Genomic DNA, 20,115 nt, shown 5'->3' on the forward strand with positions numbered 1-20,115 from the left:
AAAATAAGTAATTAAAAAATTAAAATTTTACATTTTATATAATCTCCAACAACAATGAAAATATGAAGAAAAGGGCTCCAAACTTGTAATTTTAAGTGTAAGAGAGGTTGGCTGGCAGTAATGAATACTTATGACAATGTTGGAAGGGTACTTATACTGAAATGGACAAGATTTAACTTTCTGTGGTGAATTTAGTTCATGTCTCCTGTGCAAATTCAGCAGATTCATATTGCACAATCCATTTCAATGCTGAGGAAGTCAGCAAGATGCCATTTCGTGAAAGTAATGCTCACTACTCACAGCTTGGGTTCTGCCAGGGCCACTCAGCACCTGACCTGATCCAAGTATAGACAAAGGAACTGAACTCAAGAGGTGAGGTGAGAGTCCTTGGCATCATGGTGGCATTTGACCAAATGTGGCATCAAGGAGCCCTAGTAAAACTGAAGTCAGTTGGAATCAGGGGGAAACTCTCCAAGGCTTGGAGACATGCCTAGCACAAAGGAACATGGTTGTGATTGTTAGAGGTCAATTATCTCTGACCCAGAACTTCAGTACAGGAGTTCCTCAGGGTAGTGTCCTAGGACCAACCATCTTCAGCTGCTTCATCAAAGACCTCCCTCCATCATAATGTCAGAAGTGTGGACGTTCACTGATGATTGTGCAATGTTAAGAACCATTCACTACTCCTCAGGTCCTGAAGCCCTTGTTTATGTACAGCAAGACCTAGACAACATTCAGGCTTGGGCTGATAAGTGGTAAGCAATGTTTGCGCTACACAAATGCCAGGCAATGACCATTTCCAACAAGAGAGAGTCCAACCTTGTCACCTTGACATTAAATTGCATTACCATCATTCACTCCATCACTATCAACATCCTGGGGGTTACCATTGACCAGAACTGAACTGCTCCACACATATATAAATACTGTGCCTACAAGAACAGATCAAAGGCTGGGAATTCTGTGGTGAGTCAGTCACCTCCTCGTTCACCATCTCCAAGGCAAAAGTCAAGAGTGTGCTGGAATACTCCATATGAAATTCCTTTTCATCTCTGTTTAAATGGGTGACCCTTTACTCTGAGATTATGCCCTCTGGTCCTAGTCTTTCCCACAATGGGAAACAACCTCTCAGCATCTACCCTGTCAAGCCCCCTAAGAATCTTATATGTTTCAATAAGGTCACCTCTCATTCTTCTAAACTCCAATGAGTATAGACCCAACCTACTCAATCCCTCCTCATAAGAAAATCACTCCATACCCAGAATCAACCTTGTGAACCTTCTCGGGACTGCCCCCAATGCCCAGTATATATTTCCTTAGATAAGGGGACCAAAACTGTTCATAGTATTCTAGGTATGGTCTAACTAGTGCCTTGTATAGTTTTAGCAAAACATCCCTAGTTTTATACTCCATTCCCTTTGAAATAAAGGCCAACATTCCATTTGCCTTCCCTATTACCTGTTAAACTTGTATGTTATCTTTGTGGGATTCATGCAGAAGGACTCTCAAATCCCTCTGTGCTGCAGCCTTCTTCAGTCTTTCTCCATTTAAATAATACTCAGCTCCTCTAATCTTCCTACTAAAGTGTATAATCTCAGATTTTCCCACATTATATCCCATCTGCCACATTTTTTCCACTTACTTAACCTGTCTGTATCCCTTTGTAGATTCCTTGTGTCATCCTCACCACTTGCCTTCCCACCTATTTTTGTGTCATCTGCAAATTTGGTGATAGTACATTCACTTCCCTCATCTAAGTCAATAATATATATTGTAAATAATTGAGGCCCCAGCACTGATCCCTGTGGCACCCCACTAGTTACAGGTTGCCACCCTGAAAATGCTCCCCTTATCCCAACTCTCTGCCTTCTATTAGTTAGCCAATCCTCTATCCATGCTAAGATACTACCCCCAATGCCATGGCTCTTATCATATTAAATAGCCTTACGTGCAGTACCTTATTGAACGCCTTTTAGAAATTCAAATATATTACATCAACTGGTTGCCCTTTATCTTTCCTGCTTGTTACCTCCTCAAAGAATTCTAATAGATTTGTTAGGCATGATTTCCCCTTCATGAAGCCATGCTGAATCTGCTTGATTAGATTATGTAATTCTAAATTCTTTGCTACTGAGTCCTTTATAACAGACTCTAACATTTCTCCAATGACAGATGGCCTATAGTTACTTAATTTTTTGTCTCCCTCCCTTTTTGAATAAGGGTGTTACATTGGCAGTTTTCCAATCCTCTGAGACTTTTCCAGAATCTAAGGATTCTTGTAAGATTACTACCAGCGCATCCACTATCTCTGTAGCTACTTCCTGTAATATCCCAGGACGCAGCCCATCAGGTCCAGGTGACTTATCGGTCTTTAGCCTTGTTAGTTTCCCTAGTACTTTGTCTCTAGTGGTAGTTATTGTATTTATTTCCCCCCTTCTTTTGCCCCTTGGTTATTTAGTATTGGAATGCTATTAGTGTCTTCTACCATTTAGTATTGGAATGCTATTAGTGTCTTCTACTGTGATGCAAAGTATTTATTCAACTCCTCTGCCATTTCCTGGTTCCATGTTATTATTTCCCCAGCCTCATTCTGTAAGGGGCATGTGTTCACTTTGGTCTCTCTCTTCCTTTTTATATATTTAAAGAAGCTCTTATTGTCCATTTTTATATTACTTGCTAGTTTACCCTCAAAGTTAATTTTCTCCCTCTTTATTATTTTTTTGGTCAGCTTTTGTTGGTTTTTGAAACTTTTCCAATCCTCTGGCTTACCACTAATCTTTGCCACATTGTATATGTTGTCTTTTAATTTGAAACTATCCTTAACTTCCTTGGTTAACCATGGTTGGTTTATTCGCTTTCTTGAATCCTTCTTCCTCACTGGGATATATCTATGTTGTGAGTCATGAACTATTTTCTTAAGTGTCTGCCATTGTTCATTAACTGTTTCTTCTGCTAAAATCCTATCCCAGTCCACTCCAGGTAACTCTGCTCTCATTCCTTTGTAATTACCCTTATTTAAGTTTAGCACAATTGTTTTTGACCCAAGTTTCTCACTCTCAAACTGAATGCTAAGTTCTACCATATTATGGTCACTGTTTCCTAGAGTATCTTTTACCCTGAGATCATTTATTAAACCTACCTCATTACACATTACCAGATCCAAAATAGCTTGATCCCTAGTTGGATCCACAACATATTGTTCTAGGAAACTCTCCTGAATACATTCTATGAAACCTTGCTTGTGGATACCTCTGCCAGTTTGATTTTCCCAATCTACATGAAGACTAAAGTCACCCATAATTAATGTATTGCTGTTTTACATGCCCTCATTATTTCCTGATTTATTCTCTGTCCTACAGTATAGCTACTGTTTGGGGGCCTGTAGGCTATTCTCACCAGTGTCTTCTTCCCCTTGTTATTTCTTACCACCATCCATATAGATTCTACATCTTCCAATCCAAGATCCTTTCTTGCTACTGTACTTATTCCATCTTGTACTAACAAAGCTACCCCACCAACCTTTCTTTCCTGCCTGTCTTTTTGAAAAGTCACATACCTCTGAATATTTAGTTCCCAGCTTTGATCTCCTTGTAACCAAGTCTCCCTAATGGCTATAAGATCTTACCCATTAACCTTTATTTCTACCATTAATTCATTTATTTTGTTCTGAATACTACGTGCACTTAAGATGCATTAATTTTGCCTTTTTACCATTTTTTCCCCCTTTGACCCTATTTGCTGCTGTTATTTTTATGTTTGTACACTCTGTCCCTTCCTGTCAGACTCTGGGTATCATTACCTTAAAAGCTGCCCTGCAAGGCTGCCATATCTTTTTGCTTTGTAAGCCTAAGTATCCCATTTCCAGAACCCTGTCTCCATCTCTATTTAGTTTAAAGCCTTCTCTACAGCTCTCCACTTGCCTGGATGAGCGCAGCTCCAACAACACAAAAGAAGCTCAATACTATCCAGGACAAAGAATCCCACTTGATTGGCACCCCACCCACAACCTTCAATATTCACCCTCTTCACCACCAATGCATAGTGGCAGCAATGTGTATCATCCACAAGATGCATTGCAGCAACTCACCATGGCTCCTTCAACAGCACCTTCCAAACCCACGACCTCTAACACCTAAAGGACAAGGGCACCAGATGCATCCGAACACCATCACCTGCAAGTTCCCTTCCAAGCCAAGCACCATCCTGACTTGGAACTATATCGCTATTCCTTCACTGTCGCTGGGTCAAACTCCCTTCCTAACAGCACAGTAGCTGTACCTACACCACATGGACAGCAGCAGTTCGAGAAGGCAGCTCAGTACCACCTTCCCAAGGATAATTAGGGAGGGATAACAAATGTTGTCCTAGTCAGTGATGTCCACATCCTTTGAAAGAATAAAAAAGTGTGCATCGCATTTAGCAACTTCTGGATTTAACCATGCTTCTGCCCTTGCTGGAAGTTGTTGTAGCATTTGCACTTAAAATACCGTGAGCCCTATTAGCTTTGTCTTTATTTTGACAGCAAATTATGAGTCATTATGACATGAACAGACAGAGCAATCTGTTGTGCATGTTCCCACACACTTGCAACCTGATGCTGTTCCTGAATTATTGCACGGCACAGCTAACTTCAAATGTGTCTGGGCACATTCAGGGAATCAATTTTCTAATTAATTTTTTAAAAATTAAAATGTAGCCTCATGAGGAATTTAGTTACATTGAATTACATTGTTTGAGAAGGTAATCAAAAGAAAGCTCTATCTATTATATCTTTGGAAAATATATACCTATGGTATGTACCTAATATTTGGAAAGGGAAATACAGAATATATTTAATGTGAGGATCAATTCATGAGTGCCTTATATAATTCACATCTCCCAAGTTAATGTCTGTACATACTTTAGAAAAACGATGGCAATGAGGAAATTTGCAAATTCTCTTGTCATAATGAGTCATTTAAATCATAATTCCTGTTAGTAGAATATTTGCTTCATCAAGTTGGTGGGAGACGAGGTACAGTTTTAACATCCAGATTGTATTAAGTAGTGATTATGTTTACGAAGTAATAAAAAATCAATTTGTGTCATTCCCTTAAATTGGAATTGTTTCCCAGCTCCGCAGAGACTGCAGTGATAGAAGCTGCTCCCGAGGAGCCACTGATAGTATGCTGTGAGCAGTTAGTGCGGGTCATTAGCACGGGTTTCGTTGCCCCGGGCAGTTCTCTGGGGCAGCTCGGCCATTCCTGCACCGTCTCAGTTTGCAAAGAGAAACAGAGTGCGAGGGTACTGGTAGCGCCATGTAGATGACGGCGGCACTGAGATGTGTCAGTGGGGACCACGCCTTGCTCTCACTGGCGGCCATGTTGCAATCTCACTGCTGAAAATTGCACCGCTTCATCATCAACAGCGGAGAAATTCGAGAAGGACACTTTGTTTGGGGGGGTTTTCTCACGTGACCTTTAAAGAGGTCTGTTTTTACGCCCAGGTAAATTCTGTTTCTTTTTTTGTCTTGCTATGAATGTAAAGCTTGTACTGTGTGTGTGTGTGTGTGTGTTTGTGTGAAGATTTCCCTTCATTACCTAATGCTCGCTCTGTCTCTATCTCGTTGTTAGCTAGGCCTAAAGGAACATTGAAGGCCGAGGCCATTCCCGCTACATTCCTCTGCTTAAATAAAACTTCAAATGAATGTGGAAAAAAAACATCTGCATAGATCAGGGGCAGTGCAGTGAATAATCTTATTAGCGACGAACGCTATCCAGTTGCGAATCGTCAAGCATTGAATAAGTAACATCGCGTGTTTCTTTTTCAGTATTGAGACAGTAACAAACTGGTCGAGTAAGACTTTGAACTGCAACAGTTGAGTGGCCTGATAAGTTTATCAGAACAAAGGTTCAAATATTAGAATTTGGTTTGAACGTATGGATCAAGTGTTGGACGCCTCGCCATCTTTCCTGGAGCTGTGCGTTCAAAATCAACACAAGTATCTCTCTCTCTTGCGAAACGCTTCAAAGCAACCCCGCCACAGCTGTGTATGTCTGTATACAGATCGTGTGTGTGAGAGCGAGGAATTAAGGTCCTGTTATCCATGAGGCTTTTTGCTTGTGACAAATATGTTTCTGACAAAGTGGAGACGTAAAGTTAATTTAATCTTTTGGACATTTTGGAAGAAATATATGCATTTTAAAGATTAGCAATATCACAGTTATAACAAGATAGGGAAAATGCAGGCACCACGATGTTTTATTCCGTAGGTATGCAATTTGCGTTGTTGCTACTGAAAACAAGATGTGTAAAAAAAATCTTTATTTTTCAACACGCCTGTTAATTGTTCTCCTCTGTATTCAAAAATTAATTTTAACAATAAATGTTTAACTTTATTTTCCTCCGTGGATTTCCCCCCCTTCCCCATCTCAACAACTGGCTGGAGGCGCCAAACAGTCGAAACCATAACTTCTGTTCATTGCTCTAATAATCAAACTCGTTAACGCATTGAATCGCATTGAATCGCTGTAAAGCTGCAAATCACGCCTCCGGCCGCACGGATTGGTTTAATGGAACCGTTAAGTGGCACCAATGATCCTTCGGCCAACCACTGCTGCGGGTTTAGCAGCTCCAGCGGCGGCTGTTACTGTCAATCACAGCTCAGATACCTGAACAGCTGGAGGCTGGTAACTCACTGACTGCACCCCCATTGGCTGTCCAAGCCATCGATCATTTTATACGCCCTCTTGTTAGCCTGGTGGCTTCCGAATGAATGTTGAGGCTGTCAATCACCCAGCAAATAGCCAAGGGAGTGTAGTTTCCTAGTAGAGGTGGGCTGCTGGATAGCTTTGCGAGGGAAAATGTTGAGCCCATCGGGAGCGGATACAAATGTTAACCTGTTGTATTTAAAAGGTGAAATGTAATTAATCAAACGTGGACTTGATACTTCATTTGTAACTTTCTTACCCTGGTGTACTGCATTCTTCACAGAAAATCGAGTGATTGGGTCGTTTTGTGTTAGTGTGCTGTTAACCAGGACAGACAAAATGCCGAAGCCGGTAAGTAAGGGATGTGTCATGTTTGATTTTTAAAAAAAATTGAATTGGTGTAACGTGTCTGTTTTTTGGACAAATTTGTGGCTGAATGTTAATAAATCCGTTCGTTATAAGACATTGTGCTTTATAATGGTTTGCTTGGAAGGGTTGCTGTGAAATTTTGTACCGACAATCTGGGTTTTGAACGAGTGATTTGATTATTCCCCTTCTCCGCCCCCGAGTCTATTGTAAGCTTTTTCCCGAGCTAAATGAGCTTGGGAGAACAACACAGCATTTAAATCAATGCCCCATTAACTTGTGTACAACTGCAATATTTTGTTTTCTTTATATATCTGAAATTTGTTGATACTGGTATTCATCTATGAAACAGGACCTTCCACACCTTCATGGGCACAAAATATTAACAGCAAACAACGTAACCATGAAGAGATTTTGGTGATAGTTGGGTTGCTGTTGTTCAACTTGATTGCCCAGCACACCTTTTGGCGGGTAATTCCATCAATCTGAAAAATTAATTTTGTTTTTCTCTCCACAGATGCTGTCTTACCTGAGTGTCAACATTTTCTGTTTTTTATTACAGCTTAAAGGCAATTAGGAATAGGCCACTACTGCTGGCTTACCTGTGATGCCTTTTTAAACTGAGTGAATTTTAAAGTTAAATTTAAACTGAATGGAATGTACTTGTGTCATATACCTACTCCTAACACTCTGCTGCCACACCCCTATCTAACCCTGACCCCGATGGAGCATACTTTCCACTTAATACAGAATGTGACAAGATGGTTAGATTCAAGCAACGAAGCTGTACAGGAACTTGGAATTATTTTTCATTCACAAATGTTGAAGTAAAAAACCCTAAATTGCAATTTGACTGCAAACGTACTCTTTGCCTTCATTTAAAATGCCCATGATCACGTATGCTTTGTTAGCCATGTCTCTGTTGCTAGTGCACTTGCATCTTGAGTTAAAATGTTGTGCTTTCAAGTCTGTTTGGAAGTCCACATACATGTTAACTGCACTGCTTTTATTCATTGCCTATTACCTCATCAAAAATTCAAACAGCATTTTCCCTTAAATCTTTGCTGGCTTTCCTTCTATTTCATACTTGTCCAGGTGGCTTTAATTTTCTTTTAGATTATTGCTTTATCACCACTGATGTTCAGCTGACTGACCTGTAACTGTCAGGTATATCCTTCCCCCATTTTTTTTTTTAATAAGTGTAACAGTTGCGATCCTCCAATACTCTGGAACAAGCCAGTATCTAAGGCCTGGAACATTGTGGCCAGCACCTCTGCAATTTCAAATCTCCCTTTAGCAGCCTAGGATATATCCCATATGGACTAGGTGTTTTATCTATTTTAAATAGTGGCAGCCTTTCTAGTGCCTCCTCTTTAACTATTTTTATCTCCTGCAGTATCCCAGCAACTTCCTTGTTTACTGTTGATTTGGCAAAGTCCTATGCTTGGTAAATACTGATACAAAGTGCTCATTTAGTACCTCAGACATGCCACTGCCTTCTCCAGTAGATCTCCATTTTTTTGTCCATAATCAGCCACCCTGAATCAGTTTGCTATGAATATGCCTATAACAGACTTTAGATTCCCTTGTGTGGTTACCTGCCAATTTATTCTTGTATTGTCTCTTTGCCCCGCTTATTTTCTTTTTCATTCTTCACTTCTTTCCTTTTCGGCTTGATTCTCCCTTGTATTATCAAACTGATGTCTGTTATTCTCTAACTACTCCATCATCCAGGGAGTTCTGGATTTGATTGCGCTTTTACCCCCTTGTGCAAGTGTACCTGGACATTAGCTGAATCACTCTCTAAACATAGCCTGTTGCTCCTTTACACTTGTTAAAGGTGGACAAAGATGGATGTGACAAGGCCAAGTTTATAGGAACGTATTTCCTTTTTGTTGACCATAATTTATTTAGTAATTCAATAAAGTTTTTAATTATACCACTATTCCTATCTCGCCATCCATAAGATTATCTTTGCATCAAATAAAAGCAAGATAGCTCTGTATATTGCTATAGGCTCTCTCTGATCCAAAATCAATGCTTCTAACTGCATTGAAGTTTAGATTTTAATGTTCAAATGCATATCAGTTTGAGTTTTAATCCAGAGTTGTGGATGGCTGGGTGTGTTAATAAACCCCCATGCATCAAAAGATTGAGAAAGTTAAATACCACCATGCATTCAAGTACAATTTAGGAAAGTGAAACATTTTCCAAACTTTTTTGTTGTTTACTGGGTACCAGTGTTTGGTACATTGAGAACATGAACATAGCTAACTACTTGGCAGTAAGTTGTCGTGGAAACTGGCTGATATCTTGAATGGTTTTTCTGGTTTTAAAAAATGTCTTTTGATGGTGTTCCTACTACAGTGACTTATAATTTGCAAGAGTGAGGTGGGTAAAACAAATGGATACAAAGGAAAAAGAGAACTGCTGTGTAGTCTGTTTTCACTGCTATTGGAAAGAAAAGTTAATGTGTTCTTGGGGGAAATAGATGGTAAACTAAATTGAAGATTTAATGCAGCTGCAGTGATGAGCTAGACTCTGTACTCTGCCAGCTACTTAGGTTGTGCTTAAGACAATGGTAGTTTAAGCAAGATACATAAATGACAGTATCTGCTGCAATTAGCCCATCTATATTTTTAAACTGGAAGTCTTTTTTAAATATTTAAATGCTAACATTGCCTGCGTAGTACAATTCATAAACTTTCAAAACTGATTTTTCTTGTCACTAGCCTCATTTTATTTTTGAATAACCTTGACTGACTTCGTGCAGATTGTATATTCTAGCTGCCTACCTTTTAAGCTATGTGTCGAACAAAACATTTTTTTACATTATTCAGAGTAATTTTCAGTTAAGTATCCTTGATGGGTCTGAGCTACTGTCTTTACATTTAAATTAGTGCTGTTGTGGGTGTTGACATATAGAAATAACCACTACTGTAAATTCGATTTAGTTTATTTATACTCAACCAATTGAAGGATAACAATGTTGGAGTAGAATACTTTTCAGGCATCCAGTATCCCTATCAAGGTTTCCTAGGTTAGATTTGCCACAACAAGACAAAGGTAGATGTCTGCCTCACAGCCCTGTTTCCATTACCCATGCAAGCCATCATGTTAGGAACTGGATTGACACGAGCCAAACTCATATCACATAGGACTCTTGTAGCCAGCAGCAGACATGAGAAACTTTTACCTCACCGATTTTGTACTGGATTTGAACCCTAATGACAGGGTGCAAGTCCCCTTAGTTGTTCAACACATTACACAAATAGTCTCAGCAGAGCACGGTGATCCAGTTGATTTAAAATCACTGGTAAATTCTATTATGTAGAACTTAAAAGAGATACCCCATGTTTTTTTTATACATACTTTTTGTTTTACAATGCATCTTTATACTTGTTTCTAACTTGACCAGTGCGATTGTTTTTACCCCCTTCTTCTCTTCTTCCTTTTTCTCCTGGGGAGAACCTTGTTCCAGGTTTTATAGTTCTAACTTGGTAAACTTTTCATACATCATTTACAGATTGTCTTGTGATTTTAATTGGAAACAAGCAATACTAAATATAAAGGCACTATAAGACTAAGTTACTGAGATGAATAGTAGTGGCTCACAGTCTGCCATGTAATTTTTATAGATTAATACTATGTGGTTTTAATTGTGCCTAGTTGTGTTACTTTTAGGAACTTGAATTTTGAGGCACTGTTCTTAGTCTTCTTGCAGTACTTTCTCTAAAATAAATTAACCCTTGCGTGCTTGTTGATTTCTTGTATTTAAAATTGCTTTGCAACAATTGGGAAGAAATCCAACTATTGGACTTGTTTTTCTAAAATGTATTATGTTACTAAATTGTTTTAGTTTCCTTCTGAAGGAACTACCCTGGCACAAGATGTTATACAAATAGTATATCCCAGTAGTGACCAACCGTGATTCAACTTAAAAAGGTTAAAATTTGAACCAGTTTTGGATGATTCATTCAAGTACGCCTGATGATGGTTGTTAGAAGACTTTAGTGTGCCTCTGGATAATCTCTAAGAAAAAAATCTTGCATTTTGCATTTATGCAGCACTTTTCACAACCAGTGCGTTTCTTTTCTAATCGTAGTTCTGATGTAGGCAAATTTAACAGCCAATTTATGTTCAGCAAGATTCCACTGACATCTGTATATGATATTGATTGAGGGATAAATGTTGAGCAGGACAACGGAATAATTCCTGTTTCTCCAATAATGCTGTTGGATCTTCTACATCTATGTGAACAGGCAAATGGTGCTCAGTTTAACGTGTCGTCTAAAAGACTGGCAGTTCTAACAATGCAGCATTCTCTTCGGACGCACTGCACTTGTATCACCTTAGGATTGGCTTTAAAGCCAATGAGCTACTAACTTGATTGCTACCACTGAGCAAAGCTGGCACAGGTGTGTTCATCACTGTAAACAGTACGGTGTTGTGTTCAGGAGTTAGGTGTCCATGTTACTACCTAATCTAATTATATAGTAGTGTAAACTAGCATACAATAATTAACCTTCCATCTATTTTCCCACCACCTCGCCTCCATACCATGATCCAAATTCATTATTGTCCCTTGCCTATGACCTAAATCCTGCCCATTTTTTCCACTTAGTGAGATGAGTAGATACAAATAATCAAGCAAGTGAACGTACATGGTACAAGATGTAATACATCTTATAAGTTGAATCAGTACTACAATATCGTCTGAGAACAGGAAAGATAATACAAATCCATCATCCTATCCTATATGTAGGTTTCCGTAAACTTTTCTCTTGCTCAGTTTTCTGACTCTGGGCTTGGGTAGCTGAGTTTTTCCCTTAATCAGCCAGGCTGATGTATCTAGCTGGCTGACTGTCCATCTGTCTCTGCTTCCATTTGGTAGGAGGGCAGACCCTTCAACATCTTTCCTGTTCAATAAATCAATTTGCCATTAAACTTGATTATAAAACTGTCTGCTTCTTTCTCTCCCTTTCCTTTGGGATGTGTGTTTAAGGAAAACAATTTTTTTAATAAATAAGGGCCCTCTTGGTTTCATGGGTTCAAGATGAGATAGTTAACTATCTCAATGTGCAATTTGTGATGAGCTGGAACATTTCAAAAACTTGGCTGTTAATGCATAACTTCAGACCTGTAGCCTGTGATCTTTTTTAAACTGTTAATTTATTGTTTTAAATCACAACACTTAATCAGAATTCCATTGCCAAATCCTTCCATGAAGGAAAAAGAAACATGAAATATGACAGTTATTTTTGCTGTGGTGCAGACTCCTATTGAATCCTACTGAGTCAGACATGTATAGATTTGTTACCTGCTGGAGTCAATTTCTGGCATGAGCTGCAGTGAGTGAATGTTATGGTACCTTCTGCAACAGAAGGGAATAAAAGGAAAGTCATGCCACAATGGTACCTAATCCCCAATTGAGAACACAGGAAGAAGTGTTGGAGTAGACAGTCTACTTAACTCTTGACAATGGAAACATGGAAGCCAATTGAAATTAGGATAACTGGCAACTGGAGAAATTTTAAACTTGTAAAATGGATTGTCCATTGGTACTGCACAAATGCTTTGAGGTGCAATATTGAGTCTTATGGATCAGAACAGTTCCAGGATTGACATTTAGCCAATATTAGCTGATCGATTGGTGATTGAACCACTACAGTTGCCTTACTGGGACTGAATCTCTGCTCCTGTTAATGATTTAGTGACTTCTGCAAAAAGGTCTGTTGGTCTTGGTTGAGGATAATTCTAATTTCTTCCCCTTGTTAAAGTAATGCATCTAGGCTTGTACATGAAGGATGGTCACTTGTGGAAGATGCCAATAGCTAAGTGTCTATGGTTTGAGGAGCTTTGACTCAGAGTCATTTAGCTGGAGGTCGAGCTGCAAATGCTGCAATGCATCAGGGAAGGGGAAAATTACCTGGGCACTTTGTACCAGGAGGCAGTCATGCCCTTTAGGATGGGATCTTCTGATTTGGTCAGGGACAGGTGGATGTGACTGAGTGAGAAGCAGGTATGGGGACCCTGAAGATCCAAGTGGAGGAGCCTCAGCCTTTACAATTGTCCAACAGGTTTGAGCTTCTTGCAGCCTTTATGGATGAAAGCGGTGGCTGCTAGGTGGTAAGCAAGCTACCATGGCACCATGGTATAGGCAGCATTCAAGCAGGGGGAGTTAATAGGAATATAGTGGAAGCTGGGGACAGTAGGACACAGTTCTCTACAATCGAGAGCAGGAGTCTAGACAATTGTTGCCTGCCTGTTGCAAGGGCTTGAGACATCTCTGGGCTGGAGAGGAACTTTTGTTTTCTTTCCCAGGATGTGGGTGTTGCTAGATAGGGATAAGCAATAAATGCTGGCCTAATCCCCCTTGAAAAGGTGGTGGTGAACTGCTTTTGTGAACCACTGCAGTCCATGTGGTGTAGATACACCCACAATGTTAGGGAGGGGGTTCCAGGATTTTGACCCAGCGACAATGAATGGTGATAATAGTTCTGAGTCAGGATGATGTGTGGCTTGAAAGGGAACTTGCAGATGATGGTGTTCCCATGCATCTGCTGCCCCTCTCCTTCTAGGTAGTAAAGATTGTGGGTCTGGAAGGTGCTGTTGAAGGAGCCTTGGTGCATTGCAGTGGGAGGGGGAGGAACCAGTGGTTGTAGTCCATGTAGGTACCAATGACAGAACCTCTTTCTTACTTCTACCTGAGGGAGTATGAGTAGCTAGGGGCTAATTTAAAAAGCAGAACCCTAAAGATAGTAATTTTTGGATTTTTATCTGAGCCATGAGTAAATTGGCATTGGATAAATAAGATTAGAGTTAAATGCGTGGCTCGAAGATTGGGAGAAATGGTTTTTGATTCATGGGTCATTGGCACCAGTATTGGAGCTGTACAGTTGGAATGTTCATTACCTGAACTGGGATGAGCATTCTGGCAAGTCATATCACTAGGGTGGTAGGACTTTAAACTATATATAGTGTGGTTGAGGGATCAAGTTTGGGAAGATGTGATAAATTAAATAGAGAAGACTAGGCAGGAGAGCAAAGTAGGAATATGGGAAATGATGATTGGAGCATGGCAGGAAGGGACAGTGTACAAACCAAAGAGTGCACCATCAAATAAGGCTAGAGATTACAAAATAATAACAGCACTAAAGGCTCTATATCTGAAGGCATGTAACATTCATAACAAAACAGATGAATTGATGGCACAAGTAGAAATAAGTACGATCTGATATCCATTACAGAGACATGGCTGCAGGATGACAAAGAATGGGACCTGAATATTCAAGGGTGTGTGACATTTAGGAAGGACAGGAAGCTAGGAAAAAGTGGAGGAGTAGTGCTGTTAATTATGGATGACAGTAGAATAGAGAGAGAGCTTAATTTCTGGCGATCAAGATGTGGAATCAGTTTGGGTAGGGATGAGAAACTGTAAAGGTAAGAAGTCACTTGTGGGAGTGGTTTATGGGTCCCCTAACAGTAACCACACTGTAGGACAGGTTATATAGGAATAAATAATGGGGGCTTGTGAGAAAGATACGGCGAAAATCAAGAATGATTTAAATCTCTTTTTATTCATTCACAGTATGTGGGCTTCGCTGGCTGGACCAGCATTTATTGCCCATCCCTAGCTGCCCTTGAGAAAGTGGTGGTGAACTGCTGCCTTGAACTGCTACAGTCCTAATGGTGTAGGGAGTTCCAGAATTTTGACCCAGTGACAGTGAAGGAACAGCGATATATTTCCAAGCCAGGATGGTGAGTGACTTGGAGGAGAACTTCCAGTGTTCCTATCTATCTGTTGCCCTTGTCCTTCTAGATGATAGAGGTCGTGGGTTTGGAAGGTGCTCTCTAAGGAGCCTTGGCGAATTCCTGCGGTGCAGGAATCTACGTATAGGTTGGATACATCAGATTGGCATAGGTAGCCTGGATGATGAGTTCATAGTGTTTTTGGGACAATTTTTAGAGCAGCACATTCTAGCACCAACCAGACAGCAGCTTATAGAAGATCTGGTGATGTGCAATGAGACATGAATAATTAGGACCTCAGGAGGTGCCCCTAGATAGTAGTCTTCATAATCTCACATTAAGTTTGAGGGAGAAGGAGGAGTGGATTGAAGATTAGTGCTTCAAATTTGAATAAGGGCGGTTGTGACGGCATAAAGACAGAACTGGCTGAAGTGAGCTAGGAAATTAGGTTAAGGGATAGGTTAGTAGAGTTGCAGTGGCACACATTTAAGGAGATATTTCAGAATACTCAAAGATAGATACATTCCAGTGAGAAAGGGAAGAACACATCATCTGTGGCTAAATACAGAAGTTAAAGATAGTATACAACTCCACAAAGATGAGTGGCAGGTCAGAAGATTTGACAATATAAAGCACAGCAAAGAATGACTAAAAGATTAATAAGGACCAGAAATTAGAGTAAGGAGAAAGCTAGCTAGAAATAGAGTTTCTATAGGTATTTAGAAAGGAAAAGAGTAAGAAAGATGAGTGGTCCTCTAGGGAGTGAGAATGGCGAATTAACATTGGAAAATAAGGAAATGGCAGTTTAATTGAACAGATATTTTGCATCAGCCTTCTCTGTAGGGGAAATAGATAACATCCTAGAAATAATTATGAATCGAGGTGAAAGGGAGGGAGGAACTTAAAACAATTACAGTCACGAGGGAAAGGGTACTGAGAGAACTTCTAGAACCAAAAGCTGACAATTCCCTGGGTCCTGATGGACTTCATCCTAGAGTCTTAAAGAAAGTGACTGCTGAGATAGTAAATGCGTTGGTTTTAATTTTCCAAAGTTCTCCAGAATCTAGAAAGGTCCCATCAGATTGGAAAAAAGCAAGTGTGACTACTTTGTTCAAGAAAGGAGGGAAACAAATCAGGGAACTATAGGCCAATTAGCTTAACATCTGTCATGGAGAAAATGCTGGAATCTGTTATTGAGGTTATAGCAGGGAATTTAGAAAATCTCAATGTAATCGGGCGGAATCAACATGGTTTTGTGAATGGGAAGTCATGTTTGACTAATTAATTTATTGCTTGCTACTTCCTCAAATAACTCCAATATGGATAAAAGGGAATCTGTGGATATGTTGTACTTGGATTACCAGAGGCATTTAATAGGTGCCACATCAAAGGTTGCTATGCCAAATAAGAGCTCATGGTGCAGTGGGTAACATATTAGCATGGATAGAGGATTGGTTAGCTAACAGGAAGAGAGTAGGGATAGATGAGTCATTTTCGGGTTGGTGACTGGAGTGCCGCAGTGCTCAGGCCTCAACTATTTACAATTTGTATCAATGACTTGGATGAATGACTGAACGTGTGGTTGCTAAATTTGCTGATGACAAAAATAGGTAGCAAAGTAAGTTGTAAAGAGGGCATAAGGAGCCTGCAAAGGGACATAGAAAGGTTAAGTGAGTGGGTAAAAAGTTTGGCAGGTGGAGTAGAATGTGCTAATGTGAACTTTCCACTTTTGTCAGGAAGAATACATAAGTAGCATATTTAAATGGAGAGACATGGTGGAGGTGCAAATAGATATAGGTGTTCTGGTGCATAAATCAGGAAAAGTCAGTATGCAGGTACAGCAAATGATTACGAAGGCGGTTGAGGAATGTTTGTTGCAAGGGGAATGGAATAAAAAGGTATGTTTTGCTACAGCTGTGTTGCTGAGTACTGTGTACAGTTTTGGTCTCCTTTATTTAAAGGATATAAGCGCATTAGAAGCATACAGAGGAGGTTCACACAAATGATACCTGAGCTGGATGGTGGTTATCTTATGAGGAAAGGTTGGATAGGCTGGGCTTGTATTCATTGGAGTTTAGAAGAATGGTGGCGATCTTATTGAAGCGTATAAGATTTTGTGGGGGCTTGATAGGTGGATGCTGAAAGGATAATATCCCCTTGTATGAGAGACTAAAACTAGGGGGGATAATTTAAAAATAAGGGGTGTCCCATTTAAAATGGATGAGAAGAAATTTTTTCTTGGAGGGTTGAGTGTCTTGGGAACTCTCTTCCCTGCAGGGTAATGGAATATTTTTAAGGCAGAGGTATTTCTTGACTAACAAGTCAGTCAAAGGTTATTGGGGCTAGGCAGAATGTGGAGTTGAAGCCACAATCAGATCAGCCATGATCTTACTGAATGGCAGAGCAGGCTTGAGGGGCTGAGTGGCCCCCTCCTCATTTGTAGGTAGTGGTGTCTGAAGATAAGACTTTGTGTGGTCAGTACTTAATATCCTAATTCTTCAATTATTTACTATGGTTTTTGCATTAGTATGATCCTATTTTTTCATGGCATAACTAACTAACTTTTGTCACCCAGTTGATGTATTTGGGTAATATTTTATACTTCTACTTGCTTTCACAATCTTGGAATGCCTTGTTAGATTATGTAAACCGTGTATTGAATTTGTTTTCCTTGCCTGCATATAACCAAGGTCAGCTATAGGAATACCATTTAGTTACCCAGTGTATGCATCATTTTAAATAAATATAATTTGTACATTTACATGAATAATGAGTGGGTTATATCCAAAGTTATTGAAATGCTGAAGCTGAAAGAATCTTATTTCATTTCTACAATGGTTAGATAGGTAGAGTGAAAGCCTGGAAATGTTGGGGGTGTTAATTAATGAACCTACTACTGTACGGGTACCACCTCTGAAAGTTCCCTTGGAGCTACTGCTGTAACATTCCCTCATAAGCTCTCTGATAAAATTCCACTAATCTTCCAGTGATGTTACAACAATCATTTGGGAAAACCCCTGAAGTAATTTCCAGTGATTCATGTTCTTCCGTGACAGTTAACTCTAGTGTTTAAGCTCACAAACTGCAAGCAATTTCCCTGATGATTTCTGGAGAAGTATTTGTAATCAGGGTGTGCAGTGCGAGTGTTCAGGAATGTAGTATGATAGTGAGTTCATTAGGGTGCAAAAAAAAATACTAGAGAGAACTTGAATTTACTTCCATTACCTTGATGGCCCATATTAAAGAAACCTGAACACTCTCAAGTATATCACAGGTAGATGGGAAGTACCCTTATGCTTTTCTGAGCTCCACACTGCTTCAGTGAATGGTTCCACTTGTTGGTTCTGATGGTTTCTTGATTTTTGAGTTTCAGCTGTAAGCTTAGGACTTGCATCTGCTCCAGTAGGGCTGAGAGACCATAAAGCAGTTTCATGGAAGACCGATGCAGCTGGCAAAGTTTTTTTAAAAATCTGTCTTGTCATTTGGTCACCCCCCACCCTGAAGTATCCACAGCATTGCTACCCCTGAGTGTTTGAATTGCCATGTATTTTATTTCAGACTTTAATTCTATTTTATTCTTTGAAAATTTGAGTTGTGATCAACTCCTGTTAATGCTATTCCTGCATTGCAAGCTGCACCACAGTGGAATTTCCATATTGTCTAATTATAGATTGTGTCCTAACAAGCTTGGAGAGTTATGTAATGCTTCGGTTAAGTACTGTTGGTTACAGATCTTTAATAGTGGAAGTAGTTTCAAGAGATCAATTACTGTACATGCATTGAATAGAATTGTATTAGCAAAAAACTACATAGCTTTGTCTTAAGTGCAGTTTCTCATGTGTATGAGAGATGATGTTTTAACTGCCATAGTAGGTGGGTCCCCCCCAATCTCCATTAGGTCTCCATTCAAGTATTTAAACTGAACAAGAAATAATTCCAGCAACTGTGACACATGCAAATCCTTGAATCAGTTTTACATAGTTTCCTTTCTATTAAATTCCACTCATTCTAATTAGTCTTCAGGCCCTAAGCTTTGACTTTTGCAAACATCCTGGGGAATATTTAAGAATCTAGATAATCAGGATTACATTATCTTCCAGCATTAGTGCTTGGGAATTGTCACCTTGGGTATGTATCTCCTCTTCCATTACATTCACCCATGTTGATTCACTGAAAACTAACTTGGGTCAACTTGTGGGGAAAAGCAATGGCTTAATTATAATTTCTTTTCAAAGTTTCATGCATAGAGCTCTGGAAAAATTGGACACCTGGATCATAAATGGTCCTCTCACCACAGACACTGACTTATTTGCTGTGGATTTGTTATTTATTTTTTTGCTTTTCATGTTTATACATATACATGTACAATGCAGTGAATCTGATTATTTGTACTTACATTAATGTATTCACATTACATTTGGTTACTGTAGTTTACAGCCTCATAAGCAACTGAAGAGCTTTCTTGTTTCTAAATAATAGACTTGCAGTATTTTTTAAATATGCAAATCAAGTGCTAGGACCGTGATTCCATTGGCACTTTACAAGGTATCAGTTGGATCCAAGTGGTTTCCGTTTGTGGTTCTTGGACATTGTTTTAGTTGAAGGATTATTAATCTGAGAACTGACCCCAATCCACATTATGAATAAACTCTTAAAATGGAAGTGCTGCATGTTAAGTGCTTAATGCTTTTAATAAAATGTACTTGCAGATATCAATGAGATGGATGTATCTCCTCCTCACTGCAGAGTCAGCTGATCCTTCTGCTGTTCTGTGCTCCCCTTCTGGGTGAGACAGCCGGCCTAATCTGCGCTGCAGATGTGGCAGCTGTATTCTGCTCTTGCCTTCCAAGTTGCATTTGACATTATTTTGTGGATATGCTGGAAAGTCCTTATAGATGTCCATGGACCCCACTTTGAGAAACACTGGTTTCTTTGACCATATAGGGGCTTATTATCTATCTCATGCTTGCAGGATGTCGAATCAGTTGCACTTTCCAGTCAGATTTGTTGGATGATTCAGGCACTTGGTAAAAGTAACACTGGTTGTAAAATAATCTATGGGTCATTTTTTCTTTTTGCATTTTGTTTTGATTTTGTATGTTGTCTATTAATTTTCTATGAAGGAAATTGGGACATACAAGAAATTGTGGCCAAAAGCTTCCCAGTATTTCACTGGAGGAATTTTCTGCTTGCCCACTGCTTGATTTTGGACATGCAGCATGAAGGATCTGGTGCAGTGTTGGGCTTGAAAGAAGAGCCTTATACCATATCTCACCAAAGCATATCCAGAAAGGCACTTCTAAATCCC

General features: G+C 39.6%; 1 protein-coding gene across 3 annotated transcripts in view; it reads left to right on the top strand.

The window, feature by feature from the left end:
* Nucleotides 1–5,129: 5,129 nt before the first annotated feature.
* The window catches only part of LOC121283999 (radixin), an 86,147-nt gene continuing 71,161 nt past the window's right edge, over nucleotides 5,130–20,115 (top strand). Inside the window, exons 1-2 of one of the 3 annotated variants that reach the window (XM_041198888.1) lie at nucleotides 5,130–5,485; nucleotides 6,973–7,040. In XM_041198888.1, the coding sequence (XP_041054822.1) occupies nucleotides 7,029–7,040 (12 nt within the window). In that variant the 5' untranslated portion in view covers nucleotides 5,130–5,485; nucleotides 6,973–7,028. Of the gene's footprint in view, nucleotides 5,486–6,215; nucleotides 6,252–6,795; nucleotides 6,813–6,972; nucleotides 7,041–20,115 lie in introns of those variants that run through there. The other 2 variants (XM_041198887.1, XM_041198889.1) reach the window with 2 other exon arrangements.

The sequence above is a fragment of the Carcharodon carcharias genome, chromosome 11 (assembly GCF_017639515.1).
Source record: "Carcharodon carcharias isolate sCarCar2 chromosome 11, sCarCar2.pri, whole genome shotgun sequence".
NCBI classification, from domain to species: Eukaryota; Metazoa; Chordata; class Chondrichthyes; order Lamniformes; family Lamnidae; genus Carcharodon; species Carcharodon carcharias.